We start from the raw sequence: 22,009 nt of genomic DNA on the forward strand, positions 1-22,009 counted from the left end.
GAAAAAAGGTATATTCGCTGGATTTTATTTTCACTGAATCATTCCTTCAGCTTATTACTGAACCTGTACATGTAAGTATTTATTACGGTTAGGACATCGCTACAATATTATGATCCCAACAAAAGTATGCGTAAATAATGTCATAACAAATTGTCAATATGTCAATTCCTTGTTTCTATGGTGACATTATTTCTTTAAAATCTTGATAATTTTTCTTGGACATGAAATGAACTATAGCAAACTTTCAGAGGGATAATTTAAAAGTGTTGCATTATATATACAGTGGGAAGTTCCCTCCCATGATGCATTGCACATATGCACAGTGTAACATGCTCAGTAGTGCAACATTCTGCTCGAGCTGCCATAATAACACTTACAAAGTAGATTTTACTATTGGAAACCATGCACAAACTCTGTGGCCGATCCACCCACTCATACAAATACACAAAGCCAAAATAGGAGTCACAAAAACATGAACTTTTCAACTTTGCGAATACCTAAAGGAATATTATCACCATGGTTTTGAACGTGTCTAACAATTGCCTTAAAGCTGATAGCACTGTTGCCAAGGTTACTAATCATATATTAACTAGGCCCCTGGAGAATCAATGAATGAGGCGTTTATGTTTTTAATAGGTCAAGAAAAATAAACCATTAATTGTAAAATGTGTTTTCCCTGGCACATTAAGTCGAACACAAAATTTTCCAAACGGTCAGGAAGTACTTCATATATTGACTGAATTAAAATGATCAATCAAATACTAGCTTACACGAAAAGAAAAGTTGAAGTAAGTAAATTTGCAGAATATATCAATGTCACACGGCCGATTTCAAGGTATGCGTTCAAGTTCGAACAGGGATACATGACTGACTAAATAGTGATAATTGTGACAATTCGCATAAAATTAGTAGCAGGATGGCGCTTATTTCAGATATATTTTTATATTCCACCGATAAATACTGTAATTGCTCTACTAGAATCGCATCTATTATATAAGCGAATGTAAACCAAACATCATACTTACCATTTTTTATTTTATAGAATTTATAGCTATAATTTATTATTTTAGGAACATTCAGAGCTCTATCATAAATGGAACATTCATAAAACAGTATTATGGTGGCTAAATTTGCATATTTTCAAGTAATTTAAATAATTAATAAATCAAACACAATTAAATAATAGTAGAAAATCAATCTGGTTTTTACTAGCTGTCAAAAAATTGGTCACAGAAAATTCTATGATCAATTAAAAAATCAATGCATCAACTCCACTATTCATTTTTTGATATGCAAATTAGTGTACATCTTTGTTCTAATTTTGATATCAAAATGATCAATCAAATAAGTACTACTCAGCGAGCACTCATCAGATTCCTTTGCTTTGTTCAGGACTGTACATGTGTACAAACAAAAATATGACAGAAATTTTTGATAATTGCATGCATTCTAAAGATTCAACTACCTAAATGGAACAAGTGATGCAAAAGTACTCTGATGTTTACGTTTGTCATGTTTTATTCAACATTTTTCAAAAAAAAAATAATTGTGGTATCCTTTATAATTTTTTCACAGTTTTCAAATTTATTTACTTAGCAGTCACACAAACACATGGAGGTGATTTTTAATCAGTGTGAAGTATGGGCTTTGAGAATTAATATAACATGATACAATTAGTTCAAATTTTAATTCCTGGAAATGTGCATGAGCTACTAAAAAAGTAAATACAATAATCACAAGAACCATGAACGATCAAACTATACAGGGACCAATGCAATTAGTTCAGCACCAAGTTAAGAAACTAAACTTTTCACAATCAATTTACTAAAATCGTATTTTCGATATCTTTATAATCTTGTTTTCAAAACTTGCATACTATATCTTTAACTACAACAACAATGTAATTTATTACAAAACACAGAAAAGAAAAAATATATATCAAATATTTAGCATTTTATCATAATGGAGTTACATATATTATTCTAAATAAATTCATTAAAAATGTACAACAATAATTGTATTATACAAGTGATTTACTCAATGTTTGCAGTTCTAATGGCCACATAATAAACACTGAGATCCCATCCTGTGCAGTCGTATTAAACTGGCTTCATTGACCGTATATTAAAACACGTACACATACAACTTCCTTTGGTTGTACGCATAGAGCAGCACAATGAATGAAAATAGTTGTTTTTATAGATGGGGGTGACCGGACAGGATATCACATTATAATAAATCACTCATTCTTTATTTATGCATTAGAACAGCGATGACTAACGTATTGTATGTTTAGACAAAAGTAACGACAGTGAGTAGCTCCCGTTTGTATTGTGAATATGCCACGAACCACAGCTGACTGCCGATGTGATGGCGAAATCAGGCAATGTCAACGATATTATCACGACTCTCAAAATACTCCACGTATCATTTGTTCGTAGAAAGAAAGAAATACAAAACTAATGCTATATAAAAGTAAAAGTAGTTAGTCTCACCCTAAAATCGATGCCCACGGTAGAGATAAAACTTCCAGATAAAAAAGCTCCGTCTTTGAAGCGAACCAGTAAACACGTTTTCCCGACACCCGAGTCACCAATCAACATAACCTGGGGACGCAACAAGGGGAGCAATCAGTTGGTCAGAGTGTGTGGGAATCGAAAGTTCAGCGTGAATGAAATTCGAGTTCACTTTCGGTATATTATCTCAAATACACATGTTAAAATCGAACCGACAACACGACAGTGTGCCCAGCCTACCTTGCAAGCGAAATCGTAAAATTCGCTGTTAAGACCACCGCATCGAATTGATCCGTTTGCCGACGCCATGACGATTGCAAATGCCCGGCAAACACACCGAGTATAAAATCCTCCAAAACCAGTTCAATCGCGATATGTATCCCGTTCAATTTTAGAATGAAACATGAAACACATTTCTCCGAACCATCACTCCCGTTACCCGTCGCATTCAGGTAGACCAATATGGCGGATATTATGACGTCATGGGAAACATGGACCAGTTCATTTTCCAAGGAAAAAAGATGGGAAACAATGAATGGCAGGTATGTTCCGATTAATATTATTGTCTTTTTAAAATATTGATAACCCAACATCTTTATGAAACGAGCCAAATATTCAGAACCACTATATCGAGCATTATTCATAATATAGCTCGAATAATGACAATTCTTTAGTAGAGCGTAAAAAATAAATAAAACCAACGTTTGTTTACGGAGGGCGCTATATCATGAATATATATGTGCCGATTTTCAACGTACATGTATTTAAAACAGGTAGTGTGCTGTTAATCACGTATTGACGGCACATATGAGTAATAAACAGAAGCAATTTTCAAAACAATTATGCAATTTCCTCAATAACCACCTGCTGCCGCCGTGTTACTGCTTTATTTTATTTTGATTGACGTATTGATTGTTATCTCTTCTTGACGACAAATTAATAAAGAATATCACATCACGCATAAATATCAACATGCGCCTGAAATGTACATGAATACGAGTGTTCAATAATATAGACGAATTGATAAATGGTAATCCAACGGCTCAACTGTGGGGTCAGATCCCGCGAGTGTACCTCTATTGTAAAGGTATACGCTTAAAATGTCAGTTTTGGGATACTTATTATATTTCAATGCCGACCAAATAATCTAAAACTTGTCAAGTGTCCAGGATTTTTATATCACTCATCTTTGTCCTCGACAGGAAATAACATTTCTATTTATAATCACAAGAATGACAATATGAACAATTTGACGGTTGAAGGCCTAGTTTCTGGATAGACCGCCCAGTTTTCGGATGATGGGTCGTTTTACCTCGATTTTACAAGTTTTGTTACTCATATGAACAAACGTTTACGTGTTTGAAAAAATTAGAGTTGTTCGCCTTTGCGCTTTATATATTGACTAGTATGAACTTCCTTGTTGTGTCAAAATTTCCGTTACGCGGAAATATTTCACCTTTATTTCTCATTTTTATGGTTTTATCATTTCTAGTCCTGTTGTACTTTGTATGTTTTAGTTTCTGAGACCATACTGCTGCAGCTTTCTGTGTCAGTATTGTGTTTATAAAATATTATATGGACGTAGAACAATAAATACGATTTACATTGACCCAATATGTGACGTCATCAATCCACCCATTTGTTGTTGGTGTGTATCATATACATGTACATTTGTACCTCGTATTACCCGGCCTCGTAACGCTATGGGAAGTGCGCCCTCACATCACAGCAATCATTTCCAGTATCACGCCTGGCCCAGCGCGCCCGGCTTTTATCATTCAAGAGAAACGTGTCATTCTAAATTACGTCATGTGTTTAAGGTATTTACACCTATAAGGTGTATGATAAAACCTTTTTGGACTGAATACGGCCTTGTACGGCTTACGCGCCCTCGCTCTTCTGTCGCACGACATCGGGCCGCAAAAGCCGTATCCAGTCCATAAAGAATAATATAGTTCATGTTAAACGGAGTCTATTATTCCGGGGGCATTGGTCTGTAAAGGGATGCGCATGCGCATGACGTCCTGCGGGGAAATACGAGTATTTTTCGCGAAAACCAAAAAGGAGTACGTTTCCACACAAAACAAATGCAAATGGGGAATACGAAATATACTTGTAATCTATAAAGGGGTCACTATACTTTGTAGAAGGGGTGTCCATTTTCGCTGTTTTGGACTAGGGATGGGGTTCCGGCGGCAGACGTCTATTATTCTGACGCGCTAGTATATCGGGGGGGGGGTATAATTGCCTCACCTTTATACTATTGCACGAAACGTATACTATTTACGATCATATTATTTTATATTATTATTTGACCATGTCGGTATTATTTCCGTAATATCTGTGTTCGCAAACCATTAGCATAAATCACTTTTTACCATGTTTCCGAAAGTCATTACGTGGAGTCTGAGGTCAATGTACATTATCGCTTTTATAGATCTAAAGAAAAAAATTGCGTCTGAGCGTTTATTCATACCTGATATTAGTTTGGTATTAGGTCGTTTCTCCGCGCATGTGCAACATTTGTGTTGATAAACATTGATTTCCCTACAATCCAATGCGCTTTTCTAATGAACTCACGAGTACGAGTTTTGCCCTTGGCACCACTTGCACTAATCAACGCCAGTAACTCCTTCGATACCCTGGCCTTCCAATCACAAAAAAACCTAATTAAAACTTGATAGCCTCCCAGACACAGTACTCGTTAGTCTGCGCAACAGCTAAAGTCGCCATCTATGTTTATTTGAGACCCGGGCATATCTCGCGCATACGTGACGCGACGACCACCGCCGTTTAAATTGGTGTTTAACATGATCTTCAAACCACCGTGCACTTTTAATCTCTAATATTCACAGTTGCTATTAAAGAAAAATATTGAACACTATAAAGGCCCGTGATATACACCCCGACCCCGTGTACATTGGAAATAGACGATGTCGGTAAAATGTCATCGTTCGCTCGCACGCCCGGGTCTTGTGTCCGTCCATCATCAACTCAACTGTGGCGATGCAACTAACATACGATACTTAATTTCAAGGTAATATGTGGAGGCAGTAATCAGAACAATTCACGATGGTATAATGCACACTTGACAGGTCGGGTGTTATTCGTTCGTTACGAGCGTTTGTATAACGGTAATGACCCGACGATATGGCGAAATAGTTGGGGCTGCTAAAAAAACAAAAATAACTTTACCCTGCGATACACGCGACTGTGGTATAAGTAACGACGGTGTAGTGAGGATGCGGATCCAATGTGCCCGTCTAAATCCGCCACTCATACAAACTGCTTTTCGTGGTAATGATGAGAATTGTATAAAAGGTAAGTTGAGAAATTACCTCTAATTCTGCATGCCAGATAGCGAAATTGACCTTTTCTTGTTCGACTGCTAATTTGGGGTTAGCAAATTTACACGTTTACCTAAATAATTACTGGCTGTGACCAAATAACGCCGATTTCAATAAAAACGAAAGACATGTTACCAAGCAATGTGAGGGCGTTATAACGAGCATGATTGCCAGGACCCATTCATATTACCAAGACAAGTAAGCAAAGATAATCCTAACAATATTTAAATTTGACCATTGTTACTGACTCACACATGTACTTGTACGTATTTACATAGTATAGGAATACTATCAATATAGATGTTTGGTACAAGAAGACAAGCAAAGTAAACATGTGTCACATGTATATCCTGGACACATAGCCCCCAGCTATGTAGCTTTTGGTTTCGCGACAGGGCTACTACATCGTCTACTAATCGTTGTAATCACATTGAAAACGAGTTCCATTTTCTATTACAATGACTCAAATTTGAGGAAATTAGAACTCGTTTCATATACAAGTTTTACTATTGCCCAGCGCTTGAATGGAAATTTATTTTGCTACTGCAATCTGAAAACACACATACAATACAAAATCTTGCAAAATACATATTTTATTCTTTACAAAAACGTCATAGTTTGCTGGAAGGAAATTTAACTGAAATATAAATATAATTTGGTATTCATAGGTGAAGTATAAGTTTGTATTATTCAGACAAGTAGTAGCAGTGGTTATTCTTGTCAAACGATCTATTTATTTATTTGTGTTACATTTAAGTGTGTACATTATGGCCTATGGTCAATGGTACTGAATAAATATATATATATACATCGTCTACTACATTTCCAATCTGCAATGTATTCGATTCTAGACAGAACGTGTGATTTCAGGGGTTAAACGGCTCAATAACACACAATAGATAAATCAAGAATGCACGCAACACAAACAGTGAAAGAGGCGACCTTATGCTCAGTACACGGGTTTTTAAGATACACGTAGTTAAGCCGATAACGTCAATAAAGGCTTACTGTGGACGACTTAAGTGATACAGATGTCATTGAATAATCTAGTACTGTGAAATAATTTATTAATTTTCGCTGAAAATACTTTTTGGGTATTTTGTATGGAATTTATTTTCACTGATTTTTGGTGAGTTGAATGTAAAATATAGAAAAAAAGGTATATTCGCTGAATTTTATTTTTTACTGAACCACTCCTTCAGCGAAAATTAATACCAAGCTAAAATAAATAAATTTGTTTACATTATGTATTAAATATATGTAAATGTATAGGCACTGGATTTTAGTGGTCGAAACTGTGTGAAGTTATTGAGGGTGAGTGAGTGATTCGCACGCTATGAGATTTTTATAAACATGATCAACTCACTTAATACACATTATCCCTTCAGCATAATTTTAAATAAATCACGAGTTGCCATGGCAATTAGGCATTCCATATGACAAACCACTTTGTAAACGGTACACCGATAAATAAATGAGGATGAACTTAACTTTCTAATCTTATCTTATCTTAAAAGTGTGAATTGCTATTCAAGGAAGTTGTCAAAATAGTTTATAGAATTTATTAATTTTGTTAAAATAAATCTAATTTCCCGCAGAACATGTACTGCTTACTAGATTACAACAAAATAAAACATTGCTCGAGTTTTGACTTTCGTGGTCAAGTTTAAACTGACTTAATAACTTATTTGATGTTTGGGCACACGTGTTGTGGAATGCATATTCTGATGTGAATATTTATAAAATATATTGCCTTCCAGATTTAGTTATAACCTACTAGAATATTTACACCACAATAGGTTTGTCTAAACATTCAGGCAATTAAGTGAGTTTAAACATGTCCCCTCAAATGTCTTCGAAAGTTTACTACGTCTTTGTGACAGCAACTATTTAGATTTTAAATATAGTAATTCTTTATCCATTATCTTGTTGTGTTGGTATTATAATTGATAGACATGTTAAAATATATTGCATTGTTGTACTTTGTTTATATCTTTTTTTTCTGGGTCAGTGTTACGTCAACATCATATCAAATTGAGTGAGAAAAAAAACTGCAAAACGTGAGTTTGTTCTACATATGTTTATCACAAGGTTAACACATAATAGTGGGAAGCAGATCAAGTATTTTTTTTTTAATTTTTAAAGAGTTAAATAATTATTGATTTGGACACCAACTTTCCGTTGTTTTTTTCCAGTACGCATTATTTATTGGGAATACATATCCTGCAAAAATACAGCAAATTATATTTTTGAATCGTTTGCACAATAACAAATTATTCCATAAAAAATAAATAGTATCTATCAGAATTACATCACGGGAAGCATAAATATTAATTTCATAACTTATAATTGTTTCATCACATGTAACCAAAAGAAATTTTAAGATGTGGCGATAACTCGTTACCATGGAAATCAATGGCAAATAACTCAAACAGTCCCCCATTTTCATGATGTAGATTTTTGCTAAAAATTCTTTGATGATCATATATTTGGTTTTGGTTTTGTGAAAACATTTTGAAATAAAATGACATTTCAAAGTAAATCTGATCTTTCAGTTTACTAGTAGCCAGCTACCCTATATTGAACTAGAGTGCACATGTGACGTTGACATTCAGCCGTCGCGGTCATTAAAACAATTCAGCCGCTAACTGTAATATCGTTAATTTAATAACTAATTTGGTATTCCATGACTTTCGATATTCTAACAATCTGAAGATCCGACGCAATTTAATAACAAACAAACAAATGACTGACCAACAGCTATGTAATGGCCTTCTGTGTACCAAATATGGTACTATCTAATATGCAATGTACCAACAACTGGTACAACATATAACAATCTGATTAAAATCTGATGTAGTGTACGGGCTTTAATTATTTTGGCTATAAACTTATTTTAATTTTATTTTTTATTACTTTTGTTATTAATGCCTTTTTATTTTATTATTTTAGTTTGATTTTGTGATTTTTTTTAATTCCGCCCTACCTACATCTGATCCGACGCCTATGTAAGTCTCGTTCAAATCTCGCGTAAGTAACAGCCAATCACAGCCCCCCTTTTATATAGGCTGTCGGTTGCTTACTTTTCAGTGTATACGGGCAATCTTTCTGTACATTTTATTTTGCCCTCTTGAATAAACCATTAATAGAAAATTGCTAGTATATTTTTATTTACAAAAGAAATTCCACAGCATTTTACAATTATTGTCATTACATTGAATATTTTGTTCACTTCAAACAAATGTGTAAACTTCCTGATACATCTTCGCCAGCCAAGGTTCGTTTATTCAGTCATCGCTTCAATTTTACATCACTAAGCATAATTATCTAGAATGGAACATCAAACATTGAGTATAATTATCTAGAATGGAAGCAAAAAAATAAGTAAATAGTAATGATTAGAACACTGTAAACAGCTATAGTAAACAATGCAAACGGCATCGACGCAGAAAATTGGAGCAAAAAAACATTTCCTGATCAATTGTGATGTGTTCCAAATAAAAAATATTTTATTCCAGTCCAAATCAGCTCAATTACTTTAATAAAGAGTTATTGTATAATGTAAAAAATGTTGATACAATTTGATGAATAGTTACAGCTACGGCTTCAATACCGTAGACGATTTTGGCCCGATCGTCAACAAAAAAATCATCCGTCTCCAGGGCAAGCGACTGGAAAAAGACACCGGTGTTCGGTCGAACCGGTGGAAACAAAATCGTCACTCCCAGAATAACTACGCAAAATAACATAAAATGACTTTCGTTGCATTTGACAATGATAAACTTACCGAAAAGCCGTGTTATTCTCGGTCGCTAACGTCGGTATAATCCGCCATTTTATTTGATCTGCCCGGTGACGCCATCATGTGCGCTATAGAAGAAGGTCTGTAATTCGTTGACAAAAATCGTCGACAGTGGGTCTCGTAGAAATCTCGTTACATAGGCATCGGGTCAGATGTATGTAGGGCGGAATTAAAAAAAAAACACGAAATCAAAATCAAAGTAAAATAATAATAAAATAAAAAGGCATTAATAACAAAAGTAATACAAATAAAATTAAAATAAGTTTATAGCCAAAATAATTAAAGCCGTACACGACATCAGATTTTAATCAGATTGAACATATAATAACACAATGTTGTTTTATTATGGTACTATGAGTCGGCTGATTAGCCAGAGAGTGAGAGATAATACATCACCACCTTGTGTTAGTAACGTCAGCCCAGTTAGAGGACTCTGTACAATAACAGATTCTGTAACTTGCTTCTTCAGTCCAGTTAGAGGACACCGTACAAAGACAGATTCTATAACTTAATTCAACAGTCTAGTTAGAGGACACCGTACAAGTACAGATTCTGTAACTTGCTTCTACAGCCCAGTTAGAGGACACCGTACAAGTACAGATTCTGTAACTTGCTTCTACAGTCCAGTTAGAGGACATCGTACAAGTACAGATTCTGTAACTTGCTTCTACAGTCCAGTTAGAGGACACCGTACAAGTACAGATTCTGTAACTTGCTTCTACAGTCCAGTTAGAGGACACCGTACAAGTACAGATTCTGTAAATTGCTTCTACAGCCCAGTTAGAGGACACCGTACAAGTACAGATTCTGTAACTTGCTTCTACAGTCCAGTTAGAGGACATCGTAAAAGTACAGATTCTGTAACTTGCTTCTACAGTCCAGTTAGAGGACACCGTACAAGTACAGATTCTGTAACTTAATTAAACAGTCCAGTTAGAAGACACCGTACAAGTACAGATTCTGTAACTTGCTTCTTCAGCCCTGTTAGAGGACACCGTACAAGTACAGATTCTGTAACTTGCTTCTTCAGCCCAGTTAGAGGATACCGTACAAAGACAGATTCTGTAACTTGCTTCTACAGCTCAGTTAGAGGACACCGTACAAGTACAGATTCTGTAACTTGCTTCTACAGCTCAGTTAGAGGACACCGTACAAGTACAGATTCTGTAACTTGCTTCTACAGCTCAGTTAGAGGACACCGTACAAGTACAGATTCTGTAACTTGCTTCTACAGCCCAGTTAGAGGACACCGTACAAGTACAGATTCTGTAACTTGCTTCTACAGTCCAGTTAGAGGACACCGTACAAGTACAGATTCTGTAACTTGCTTCTACAGCCCAGTTAGAGGACACCGTACAAGTACAGATTCTGTAACTTGCTTCTACAGTCCAGTTAGAGGACATCGTACAAGTACAGATTCTGTAACTTGCTTCTACAGTCCAGTTAGAGGACACCGTACAAGTACAGATTCTGTAACTTGCTTCTACAGTCCAGTTAGAGGACACCGTGAAAGTACAGATTCTGTAACATGCTTCTACAGTCCAGTTATAGGACACCGTGAAAGTACAGATTCTGTAACTTGCTTCTTCAGCCCAGTTAGAGAACACCGTTACAGTATAGATTCTGTAACTTGCTTCTACAGTCCAGTTATATGACACCGTGAAAGTACAGATTCTGTAACTTGTTTCTACAGTCCAGTTATAGGACACCGTACAAGTACAGATTCTGTAACTTGCTTCTTCAGCCCAGTTAGAGAACACCGTACAAGTACAGATTCTGTAACTTGTTTCTACAGTCCAGTTAGAGGACACCGTACAGGTACAGATTCTGTATTTTGCTTCTACAGTCCAGTTATAGGACACCGTACAAGAAAAGATTCTGTAACTTGCTTCTACAGTCCAGTTAGAGGACACCGTACAAGTACAGATTCTGTATTTTGCTTCTACAGTCCAGTTATAGGACACCGTACAAGAATAGATTCTGTAACTTGCTTCTACAGTCCAGTTAGAGGACACCGTACAAGTATAGATTCTGTAACTTGTTTCTACAGTCCAGTTAGAGGACACCGTACAAGTACAGATTTTGTATTTTGCTTCTACAGTCCAGTTAGAGGACACCGTACAAGTACAGATTCTGTAACTTGCTTCTTCAGTCCAGTTAGAGAACACCAGTATAGATTCTGTAACTTGCTTCTACAGTCCTGTTAGAGGACACTGTGAAAGTACAGATTCTGTAACATGCTTCTACAGTCCAGTTATAGGACACCGTGAAAGTACAGATTCTGTAACTTGCTTCTTCAGCCCAGTTAGAGAACACCGTTACAGTATAGATTCTGTAACTTGCTTCTACAGTCCAGTTAGAGGACACCGTGCAAGTACAGATTCTGTAACTTGCTTCTACAGTCCAGTTAGAGGACACCGTACAAGTACAGATTCTGTAACTTGCTTCTACAGTCCAGTTAGAGGACACCGTGCAAGTACAGATTCTGTAACTTGCTTCTACAGTCCAGTTAGAGGACACCGTACAAGTACATATTCTGTAACTTGCTTCTACAGTCCAGTTAGAGGACACCGTGCAAGTACAGATTCTGTAACTTGCTTCTACAGTCCAGTTAGAGGACACCGTACAAGTACAGATTCTGTAACTTGCTTCTACAGCCCAGTTAGAGGACACCGTACAAGTACAGATTCTGTAACTTGCTTCTACAGCCCAGTTAGAGGACACCGTACAAGTACAGATTCTGTAACTTGCTTCTACAGTCCAGTTAGAGGACACCGTACAAGTACAGATTCTGTAACTTGCTTCTACAGTCCAGTTAGAGGACACCGTACAAGTACAGATTCTGTAACTTAATTAAACAGTCCAGTTAGAAGACACCGTACAAGTACAGATTCTGTAACTTGCTTCTTCAGCCCAGTTAGAGGACACCGTACAAGTACAGATTCTGTAACTTGCTTCTTCAGCCCAGTTAGAGGATACCGTACAAAGACAGATTCTGTAACTTGCTTCTACAGCCCAGTTAGAGGACACTGTACAAGTACAGATTCTGTAACTTGCTTCTACAGTCCAGTTAGAGGACATCGTACAAGTACAGATTCTGTAACTTGCTTCTACAGTCCAGTTAGAGGACACCGTACAAGTACAGATTCTGTAACTTGCTTCTACAGTCCAGTTAGAGGACACCGTGAAAGTACAGATTCTGTAACATGCTTCTACAGTCCAGTTATAGGACACCGTGAAAGTACAGATTCTGTAACTTGCTTCTTCAGCCCAGTTAGAGAACCCCGTTACAGTATAGATTCTGTAACTTGCTTCTACAGTCCAGTTAGAGGACACCGTACAAGTACAGATTCTGTAACTTGCTTCTACAGTCCAGTTAGAGGACACCGTGAAAGTACAGATTCTGTAACATGCTTCTACAGTCCAGTTATAGGACACCGTGAAAGTACAGATTCTGTAACTTGCTTCTTCAGCCCAGTTAGAGAACACCGTTACAGTATAGATTCTGTAACTTGCTTCTACAGTCCAGTTATATGACACCGTGAAAGTACAGATTCTGTAACTTGCTTCTACAGTCCAGTTATAGGACACCGTACAAGTACAGATTCTGTAACTTGCTTCTTCAGCCCAGTTAGAGAACACCGTACAAGTACAGATTCTGTAACTTGCTTCTACAGTCCAGTTAGAGGACACCGTACAGGTACAGATTCTGTATTTTGCTTCTACAGTCCAGTTATAGGACACCGTACAAGAAAAGATTCTGTAACTTGCTTCTACAGTCCAGTTAGAGGACACCGTACAAGTACAGATTCTGTATTTTGCTTCTACAGTCCAGTTATAGGACACCGTACAAGAATAGATTCTGTAACTTGCTTCTACAGTCCAGTTAGAGGACACCGTACAAGTATAGATTCTGTAACTTGTTTCTACAGTCCAGTTAGAGGACACCGTACAAGTACAGATTTTGTATTTTGCTTCTACAGTCCAGTTAGAGGACACCGTACAAGTACAGATTCTGTAACTTGCTTCTTCAGTCCAGTTAGAGGACACCGTACAAGTACAGATTCTGTAACTTGCTTCTACAGCCCAGTTAGAGGACACCGTACAAGTACAGATTCTGTAACTTGCTTCTACAGCCCAGTTAGAGGACACCGTACAAGTACAGATTCTGTAACTTGCTTCTACAGTCCAGTTAGAGGACACCGTACAAGTACAGATTCTGTAACTTGCTTCTACAGTCCAGTTAGAGGACACCGTACAAGTACAGATTCTGTAACTTAATTAAACAGTCCAGTTAGAAGACACCGTACAAGTACAGATTCTGTAACTTGCTTCTTCAGCCCAGTTAGAGGACACCGTACAAGTACAGATTCTGTAACTTGCTTCTTCAGCCCAGTTAGAGGATACCGTACAAAGACAGATTCTGTAACTTGCTTCTACAGCCCAGTTAGAGGACACTGTACAAGTACAGATTCTGTAACTTGCTTCTACAGTCCAGTTAGAGGACATCGTACAAGTACAGATTCTGTAACTTGCTTCTACAGTCCAGTTAGAGGACACCGTACAAGTACAGATTCTGTAACTTGCTTCTACAGTCCAGTTAGAGGACACCGTGAAAGTACAGATTCTGTAACATGCTTCTACAGTCCAGTTATAGGACACCGTGAAAGTACAGATTCTGTAACTTGCTTCTTCAGCCCAGTTAGAGAACCCCGTTACAGTATAGATTCTGTAACTTGCTTCTACAGTCCAGTTAGAGGACACCGTACAAGTACAGATTCTGTAACTTGCTTCTACAGTCCAGTTAGAGGACACCGTGAAAGTACAGATTCTGTAACATGCTTCTACAGTCCAGTTATAGGACACCGTGAAAGTACAGATTCTGTAACTTGCTTCTTCAGCCCAGTTAGAGAACACCGTTACAGTATAGATTCTGTAACTTGCTTCTACAGTCCAGTTATATGACACCGTGAAAGTACAGATTCTGTAACTTGCTTCTACAGTCCAGTTATAGGACACCGTACAAGTACAGATTCTGTAACTTGCTTCTTCAGCCCAGTTAGAGAACACCGTACAAGTACAGATTCTGTAACTTGCTTCTACAGTCCAGTTAGAGGACACCGTACAGGTACAGATTCTGTATTTTGCTTCTACAGTCCAGTTATAGGACACCGTACAAGAAAAGATTCTGTAACTTGCTTCTACAGTCCAGTTAGAGGACACCGTACAAGTACAGATTCTGTATTTTGCTTCTACAGTCCAGTTATAGGACACCGTACAAGAATAGATTCTGTAACTTGCTTCTACAGTCCAGTTAGAGGACACCGTACAAGTATAGATTCTGTAACTTGTTTCTACAGTCCAGTTAGAGGACACCGTACAAGTACAGATTTTGTATTTTGCTTCTACAGTCCAGTTAGAGGACACCGTACAAGTACAGATTCTGTAACTTGCTTCTTCAGTCCAGTTAGAGAACACCAGTATAGATTCTGTAACTTGCTTCTACAGTCCTGTTAGAGGACACCGTGAAAGTACAGATTCTGTAACATGCTTCTACAGTCCAGTTATAGGACACCGTGAAAGTACAGATTCTGTAACTTGCTACTTCAGCCCAGTTAGAGAACACCGTTACAGTATAGATTCTGTAACTTGCTTCTACAGTCCAGTTAGAGGACACCGTGCAAGTACAGATTCTGTAACTTGCTTCTACAGTCCAGTTAGAGGACACCGTACAAGTACAGATTCTGTAACTTGCTTCTACAGTCCAGTTAGAGGACACCGTGCAAGTACAGATTCTGTAACTTGCTTCTACAGTCCAGTTAGAGGACACCGTACAAGTACAGATTCTGTAACTTGCTTCTACAGTCCAGTTAGAGGACACCGTGCAAGTACAGATTCTGTAACTTGCTTCTACAGTCCAGTTAGAGGACACCGTACAAGTACAGATTCTGTAACTTGCTTCTACAGCCCAGTTAGAGGACACCGTACAAGTACAGATTCTGTAACTTGCTTCTACAGCCCAGTTAGAGGACACCGTACAAGTACAGATTCTGTAACTTGCTTCTACAGTCCAGTTAGAGGACACCGTACAAGTACAGATTCTGTAACTTGCTTCTACAGCCCAGTTACAGGACACCGTACAAGTACAGATTCTGTAACTTGCTTCTACAGCCCAGTTAGAGGACACCGTACAAGTACAGATTCTGTAACTTGCTTCTACAGTCCAGTTAGAGGACATCGTACAAGTACAGATTCTGTAACTTGCTTCTACAGTCCAGTTAGAGGACACCGTACAAGTACAGATTCTGTAACTTGCTTCTACAGTCCAGTTAGAGGACACCGTGAAAGTAGATTCTGTAACATGCTTCTACAGTCCAGTTATAGGACACCGTGAAAGTACAGATTCTGTAACTTGCTTCTTCAGCCCAGTTAGAGAACACCGTTACAGTATAGATTCTGTAACTTGCTTCTACAGTCCAGTTATAGGACACCGTGAAAGTACAGATTCTGTAACTTGCTTCTACAGTCCAGTTATAGGACACCGTACAAGTACAGATTCTGTAACTTGCTTCTTCAGCCCAGTTAGAGAACACCGTACAAGTACAGATTCTGTAACTTGCTTCTACAGTCCAGTTAGAGGACACCGTACAAGTACAGATTCTGTAACTTGCTTCTACAGTCCAGTTATAGGACACCGTACAAGAAAAGATTCTGTAACTTGCTTCTACAGTCCAGTTAGAGGACACCGTACAAGTACAGATTCTGTATTTTGCTTCTACAGTCCAGTTATAGGACACCGTACAAGAATAGATTCTGTAACTTGCTTCTACAGTCCAGTTAGAGGACATCGTACAAGTACAGATTCTGTAACTTGCTTCTACAGTCCAGTTAGAGGACACCGTACAAGTACAGATTCTGTAACTTGCTTCTACAGTCCAGTTAGAGGACACCGTACAAGTACAGATTCTGTAAATTGCTTCTACAGCCCAGTTAGAGGACACCGTACAAGTACAGATTCTGTAACTTGCTTCTACAGTCCAGTTAGAGGACATCGTAAAAGTACAGATTCTGTAACTTGCTTCTACAGTCCAGTTAGAGGACACCGTACAAGTACAGATTCTGTAACTTAATTAAACAGTCCAGTTAGAAGACACCGTACAAGTACAGATTCTGTAACTTGCTTCTTCAGCCCAGTTAGAGGACACCGTACAAGTACAGATTCTGTAACTTGCTTCTTCAGCCCAGTTAGAGGATACCGTACAAAGACAGATTCTGTAACTTGCTTCTACAGCCCAGTTAGAGGACACCGTACAAGTACAGATTCTGTAACTTGCTTCTACAGTCCAGTTAGAGGACATCGTACAAGTACAGATTCTGTAACTTGCTTCTACAGTCCAGTTAGAGGACACCGTACAAGTACAGATTCTGTAACTTGCTTCTACAGTCCAGTTAGAGGACACCGTGAAAGTACAGATTCTGTAACATGCTTCTACAGTCCAGTTATAGGACACCGTGAAAGTACAGATTCTGTAACTTGCTTCTTCAGCCCAGTTAGAGAACACCGTTACAGTATAGATTCTGTAACTTGCTTCTACAGTCCAGTTATAGGACACCGTGAAAGTACAGATTCTGTAACTTGCTTCTACAGTCCAGTTATAGGACACCGTACAAGTACAGATTCTGTAACTTGCTTCTTCAGCCCAGTTAGAGAACACCGTACAAGTACAGATTCTGTAACTTGCTTCTACAGTCCAGTTAGAGGACACCGTACAAGTACAAATTCTGTAACTTGCTTCTACAGTCCAGTTATAGGACACCGTACAAGAAAAGATTCTGTAACTTGCTTCTACAGTCCAGTTAGAGGACACCATACAAGTACAGATTCTGTATTTTGCTTCTACAGTCTAGTTATAGGACACCGTACAAGAATAGATTCTGTAACTTGCTTCTACAGTCCAGTTAGAGGACATCGTACAAGTACAGATTCTGTAACTTGCTTCTACAGTCCAGTTAGAGGACACCGTACAAGTACAGATTCTGTAACTTGCTTCTACAGTCCAGTTAGAGGACACCGTACAAGTACAGATTCTGTAAATTGCTTCTACAGCCCAGTTAGAGGACACCGTACAAGTACAGATTCTGTAACTTGCTTCTACAGTCCAGTTAGAGGACATCGTAAAAGTACAGATTCTGTAACTTGCTTCTACAGTCCAGTTAGAGGACACCGTACAAGTACAGATTCTGTAACTTAATTAAACAGTCCAGTTAGAAGACACCGTACAAGTACAGATTCTGTAACTTGCTTCTTCAGCCCAGTTAGAGGACACCGTACAAGTACAGATTCTGTAACTTGCTTCTACAGTCCAGTTAGAGGACACCGTGCAAGTACAGATTCTGTAACTTGCTTCTACAGTCCAGTTAGAGGACACCGTACAAGTACAGATTCTGTAACTTGCTTCTACAGTCCAGTTAGAGGACACCGTGCAAGTACAGATTCTGTAACTTGCTTCTACAGTCCAGTTAGAGGACACCGTACAAGTACAGATTCTGTAACTTGCTTCTACAGTCCAGTTAGAGGACACCGTGCAAGTACAGATTCTGTAACTTGCTTCTACAGTCCAGTTAGAGGACACCGTACAAGTACAGATTCTGTAACTTGCTTCTACAGCCCAGTTAGAGGACACCGTACAAGTACAGATTCTGTAACTTGCTTCTACAGCCCAGTTAGAGGACACCGTACAAGTACAGATTCTGTAACTTGCTTCTACAGTCCAGTTAGAGGACACCGTACAAGTACAGATTCTGTAACTTGCTTCTACAGCCCAGTTACAGGACACCGTGAAAGTACAGATTCTGTAACTTGCTTCTACAGCCCAGTTAGAGGACACCGTACAAGTACAGATTCTGTAACTTGCTTCTACAGCCCAGTTAGAGGACACCGTACAAGTACAGATTCTGTAACTTGCTTCTTCAGCCCAGTTAGAGGACACCGTACAAAGACAGATTCTGTAACTTGCTTCTACAGTCCAGTTAGAGGACACCGTACAAGTACAGATTCTGTAACTTGCTTCTACAGTCCAGTTAGAGGACACCGTACAAGTACAGATTCTGTAAATTGCTTCTACAGCCCAGTTAGAGGACACCGTACAAGTACAGATTCTGTAACTTGCTTCTACAGTCCAGTTAGAGGACATCGTAAAAGTACAGATTCTGTAACTTGCTTCTACAGTCCAGTTAGAGGACACCGTACAAGTACAGATTCTGTAACTTAATTAAACAGTCCAGTTAGAAGACACCGTACAAGTACAGATTCTGTAACTTGCTTCTTCAGCCCAGTTAGAGGACACCGTACAAGTACAGATTCTGTAACTTGCTTCTACAGCCCAGTTAGAGGACACCGTACAAGTACAGATTCTGTAACTTGCTTCTACAGCCCAGTTAGAGGACACCGTACAAGTACAGATTCTGTAACTTGCTTCTTCAGCCCAGTTAGAGGACACCGTACAAAGACAGATTCTGTAACTTGCTTCTACAGTCCAGTTAGAGGACACCGTACAAGTACAGATTCTGTAACTTGCTTATTCAGCCCAGTTAGAGGACACCGTACAAGTACAGATTCTGTAACTTGCTTCTACAGTCCAGTTAGAGGACACCGTGCAAGTACAGATTCTGTAACTTGCTTCTACAGTCCAGTTAGAGGACACCGTACAAGTACAGATTCTGTAACTTGCTTCTACAGTCCAGTTAGAGGACACCGTGCAAGTACAGATTCTGTAACTTGCTTCTACAGTCCAGTTAGAGGACACCGTACAAGTACAGATTCTGTAACTTGCTTCTACAGCCCAGTTAGAGGACACCGTACAAGTACAGATTCTGTAACTTGCTTCTACAGCCCAGTTAGAGGACACCGTACAAGTACAGATTCTGTAACTTGCTTCTACAGTCCAGTTAGAGGACACCGTACAAGTACAGATTCTGTAACTTGCTTCTACAGCCCAGTTAGAGGACACCGTGAAAGTACAGATTCTGTAACTTGCTTCTACAGCCCAGTTAGAGGACACCGTACAAGTACAGATTCTGTAACTTGCTTCTACAGCCCAGTTAGAGGACACCGTACAAGTACAGATTCTGTAACTTGCTTCTACTGTCCAGTTAGAGGACACCGTGAAAGTACAGATTCTGTATTTTGCTTCTACAGTCCAGTTAGAGGACACCGTACAAGTACAGATTCTGTAACTTGCTTCTACAGTCCAGTTAGAGGACATCGTACAAGTACAGATTCTGTAACTTGCTTCTACAGTCCAGTTAGAGGACACCGTACAAGTACAGATTCTGTAACTTGCTTCTACAGTCCAGTTAGAGGACACCGTACAAGTACAGATTCTGTAACTTGCTTCTACAGTCCAGTTAGAGGACACCGTACAAGTACAGATTCTGTAACTTGCTTCTACAGTCCAGTTAGAGGACATCGTACAAGTACAGATTCTGTAACTTGCTTCTACAGCCCAGTTAGAGGACACCGTACAAGTACAGATTCTGTAACTTGCTTCTACAGTCCAGTTAGAGGACATCGTACAAGTACAGATTCTGTAACTTGCTTCTACAGTCCAGTTAGAGGACACCGTACAAGTACAGATTCTGTAACTTGCTTCTACAGTCCAGTTAGAGGACACCGTGAAAGTACAGATTCTGTAACATGCTTCTACAGTCCAGTTATAGGACACCGTAAAAGTACAGATTCTGTAACTTGCTTCTTCAGCCCAGTTAGAGAACACCGTTACAGTATAGATTCTGTAACTTGCTTCTACAGTCCAGTTATAGGACACCGTGAAAGTACAGATTCTGTAACTTGCTTCTACAGTCCAGTTATAGGACACCATACAAGTACAGATTCTGTAACTTGCTTCTTCAGCCCAGGTAGAGAACACCGTACAAGTACAGATTCTGTAACTTGCTTCTACAGTCCAGTTAGAGGACACCGTACAAGTACAGATTCTGTATTTTGCTTCTACAGTCCAGTTATAGGACACCGTACAAGAAAAGATTCTGTAACTTGCTTCTACAGTCCAGTTAGAGGACACCGTACAAGTACAGATTCTGTATTTTGCTTCTACAGTCCAGTTATAGGACACCGTACAAGAATAGATTCTGTAACTTGCTTCTACAGTCCAGTTAGAGGACACTGTACAAGTATAGATTCTGTAACTTGTTTCTACAGTCCAGTTAGAGGACACCGTACAAGTACAGATTTTGTATTTTGCTTCTACAGTCCCGTTAGAGGACACCGTACAAGTACAGATTCTGTAACTTGCTTCTTCAGTCCAGTTAGAGAACACCAGTATAGATTCTGTAACTTGCTTCTACAGTCCTGTTAGAGGACACCGTGAAAGTACAGATTCTGTAACATGCTTCTACAGGCCAGTTATAGGACACCGTGAAAGTACAGATTCTGTAACTTGCTTCTTCAGCCCAGTTAGAGAACACCGTTACAGTATAGATTCTGTAACTTGCTTCTACAGTCCAGTTATAGGACACCGTGAAAGTACAGATTCTGTAACTTGCTTCTACAGTCCAGTTATAGGACACCGTACAAGTACAGATTCTGTAACTTGCTTCTTCAGCCCAGTTAGAGAACACCGTACAAGTACAGATTCTGTAACTTGCTTCTACAGTCCAGTTAGAGGACACCGTACAAGTACAGATTCTGTATTTTGCTTCTACAGTCCAGTTATAGGACACCGTACAAGAAAAGATTCTGTAACTTGCTTCTACAGTCCAGTTAGAGGACACCGTACAAGTACAGATTCTGTATTTTGCTTCTACAGTCCAGTTATAGGACACCGTACAAGAATAGATTCTGTAACTTGCTTCTACAGTCCAGTTAGAGGACACCGTACAAGTATAGATTCTGTAACTTGTTTCTACAGTCCAGTTAGAGGACACCGTACAAGTACAGATTTTGTATTTTGCTTCTACAGTCCAGTTAGAGGACACCGTACAAGTACAGATTCTGTAACTTGCTTCTTCAGTCCAGTTAGAGAACACCAGTATAGATTCTGTAACTTGCTTCTACAGTCCTGTTAGAGGACACCGTACAAGTACAGATTCTGCAACTTGCTTCTACAGTCCAGTTAGAGGACACCGTACAAGTACAGATTCTATATTTTGCTTCTATAGTCCAGTTAGAGGACACCGTACAAGTACAGATTCTGTAACTTGCTTCTTCAGTCCAGTTAGAGAACATCAGTATAGATTCTGTAACTTGCTTCTACAGTCCTGTTAGAGGACACCGTACAAGTACAGATTCTGCAACTTGCTTCTACAGTCCAGTTAGAGGACACCGT

General features: G+C 38.7%; 1 protein-coding gene and 1 long non-coding RNA gene across 2 annotated transcripts in view; one reads left to right on the forward strand and one right to left on the reverse strand.

The window, feature by feature from the left end:
- LOC100371915 (ras-related protein Rab-37-like) overlaps positions 1 to 2,973 on the reverse strand; it is a 77,788-nt gene extending 74,815 nt beyond the window's left edge. Inside the window, exons 1-2 of the mRNA XM_085502388.1 lie at positions 2,757 to 2,973; positions 2,496 to 2,606 (exon numbers count right to left, since the gene is read on the reverse strand). Coding sequence (XP_085358514.1) covers positions 2,496 to 2,606; positions 2,757 to 2,825 — 180 coding nt within the window. The 5' untranslated portion in view covers positions 2,826 to 2,973. The remainder of the gene's footprint in view (positions 1 to 2,495; positions 2,607 to 2,756) is intronic.
- Positions 1 to 22,009, forward strand: part of LOC144356989 (uncharacterized) — a 36,542-nt gene that overhangs the window by 10,449 nt on the left and 4,084 nt on the right. The window lies entirely within an intron of this gene.

This window comes from Saccoglossus kowalevskii, chromosome 8, assembly GCF_978046115.1.
Source record: "Saccoglossus kowalevskii chromosome 8, keSacKowa6.1, whole genome shotgun sequence".
NCBI lineage: Eukaryota > Metazoa > Hemichordata > Enteropneusta > Harrimaniidae > Saccoglossus > Saccoglossus kowalevskii.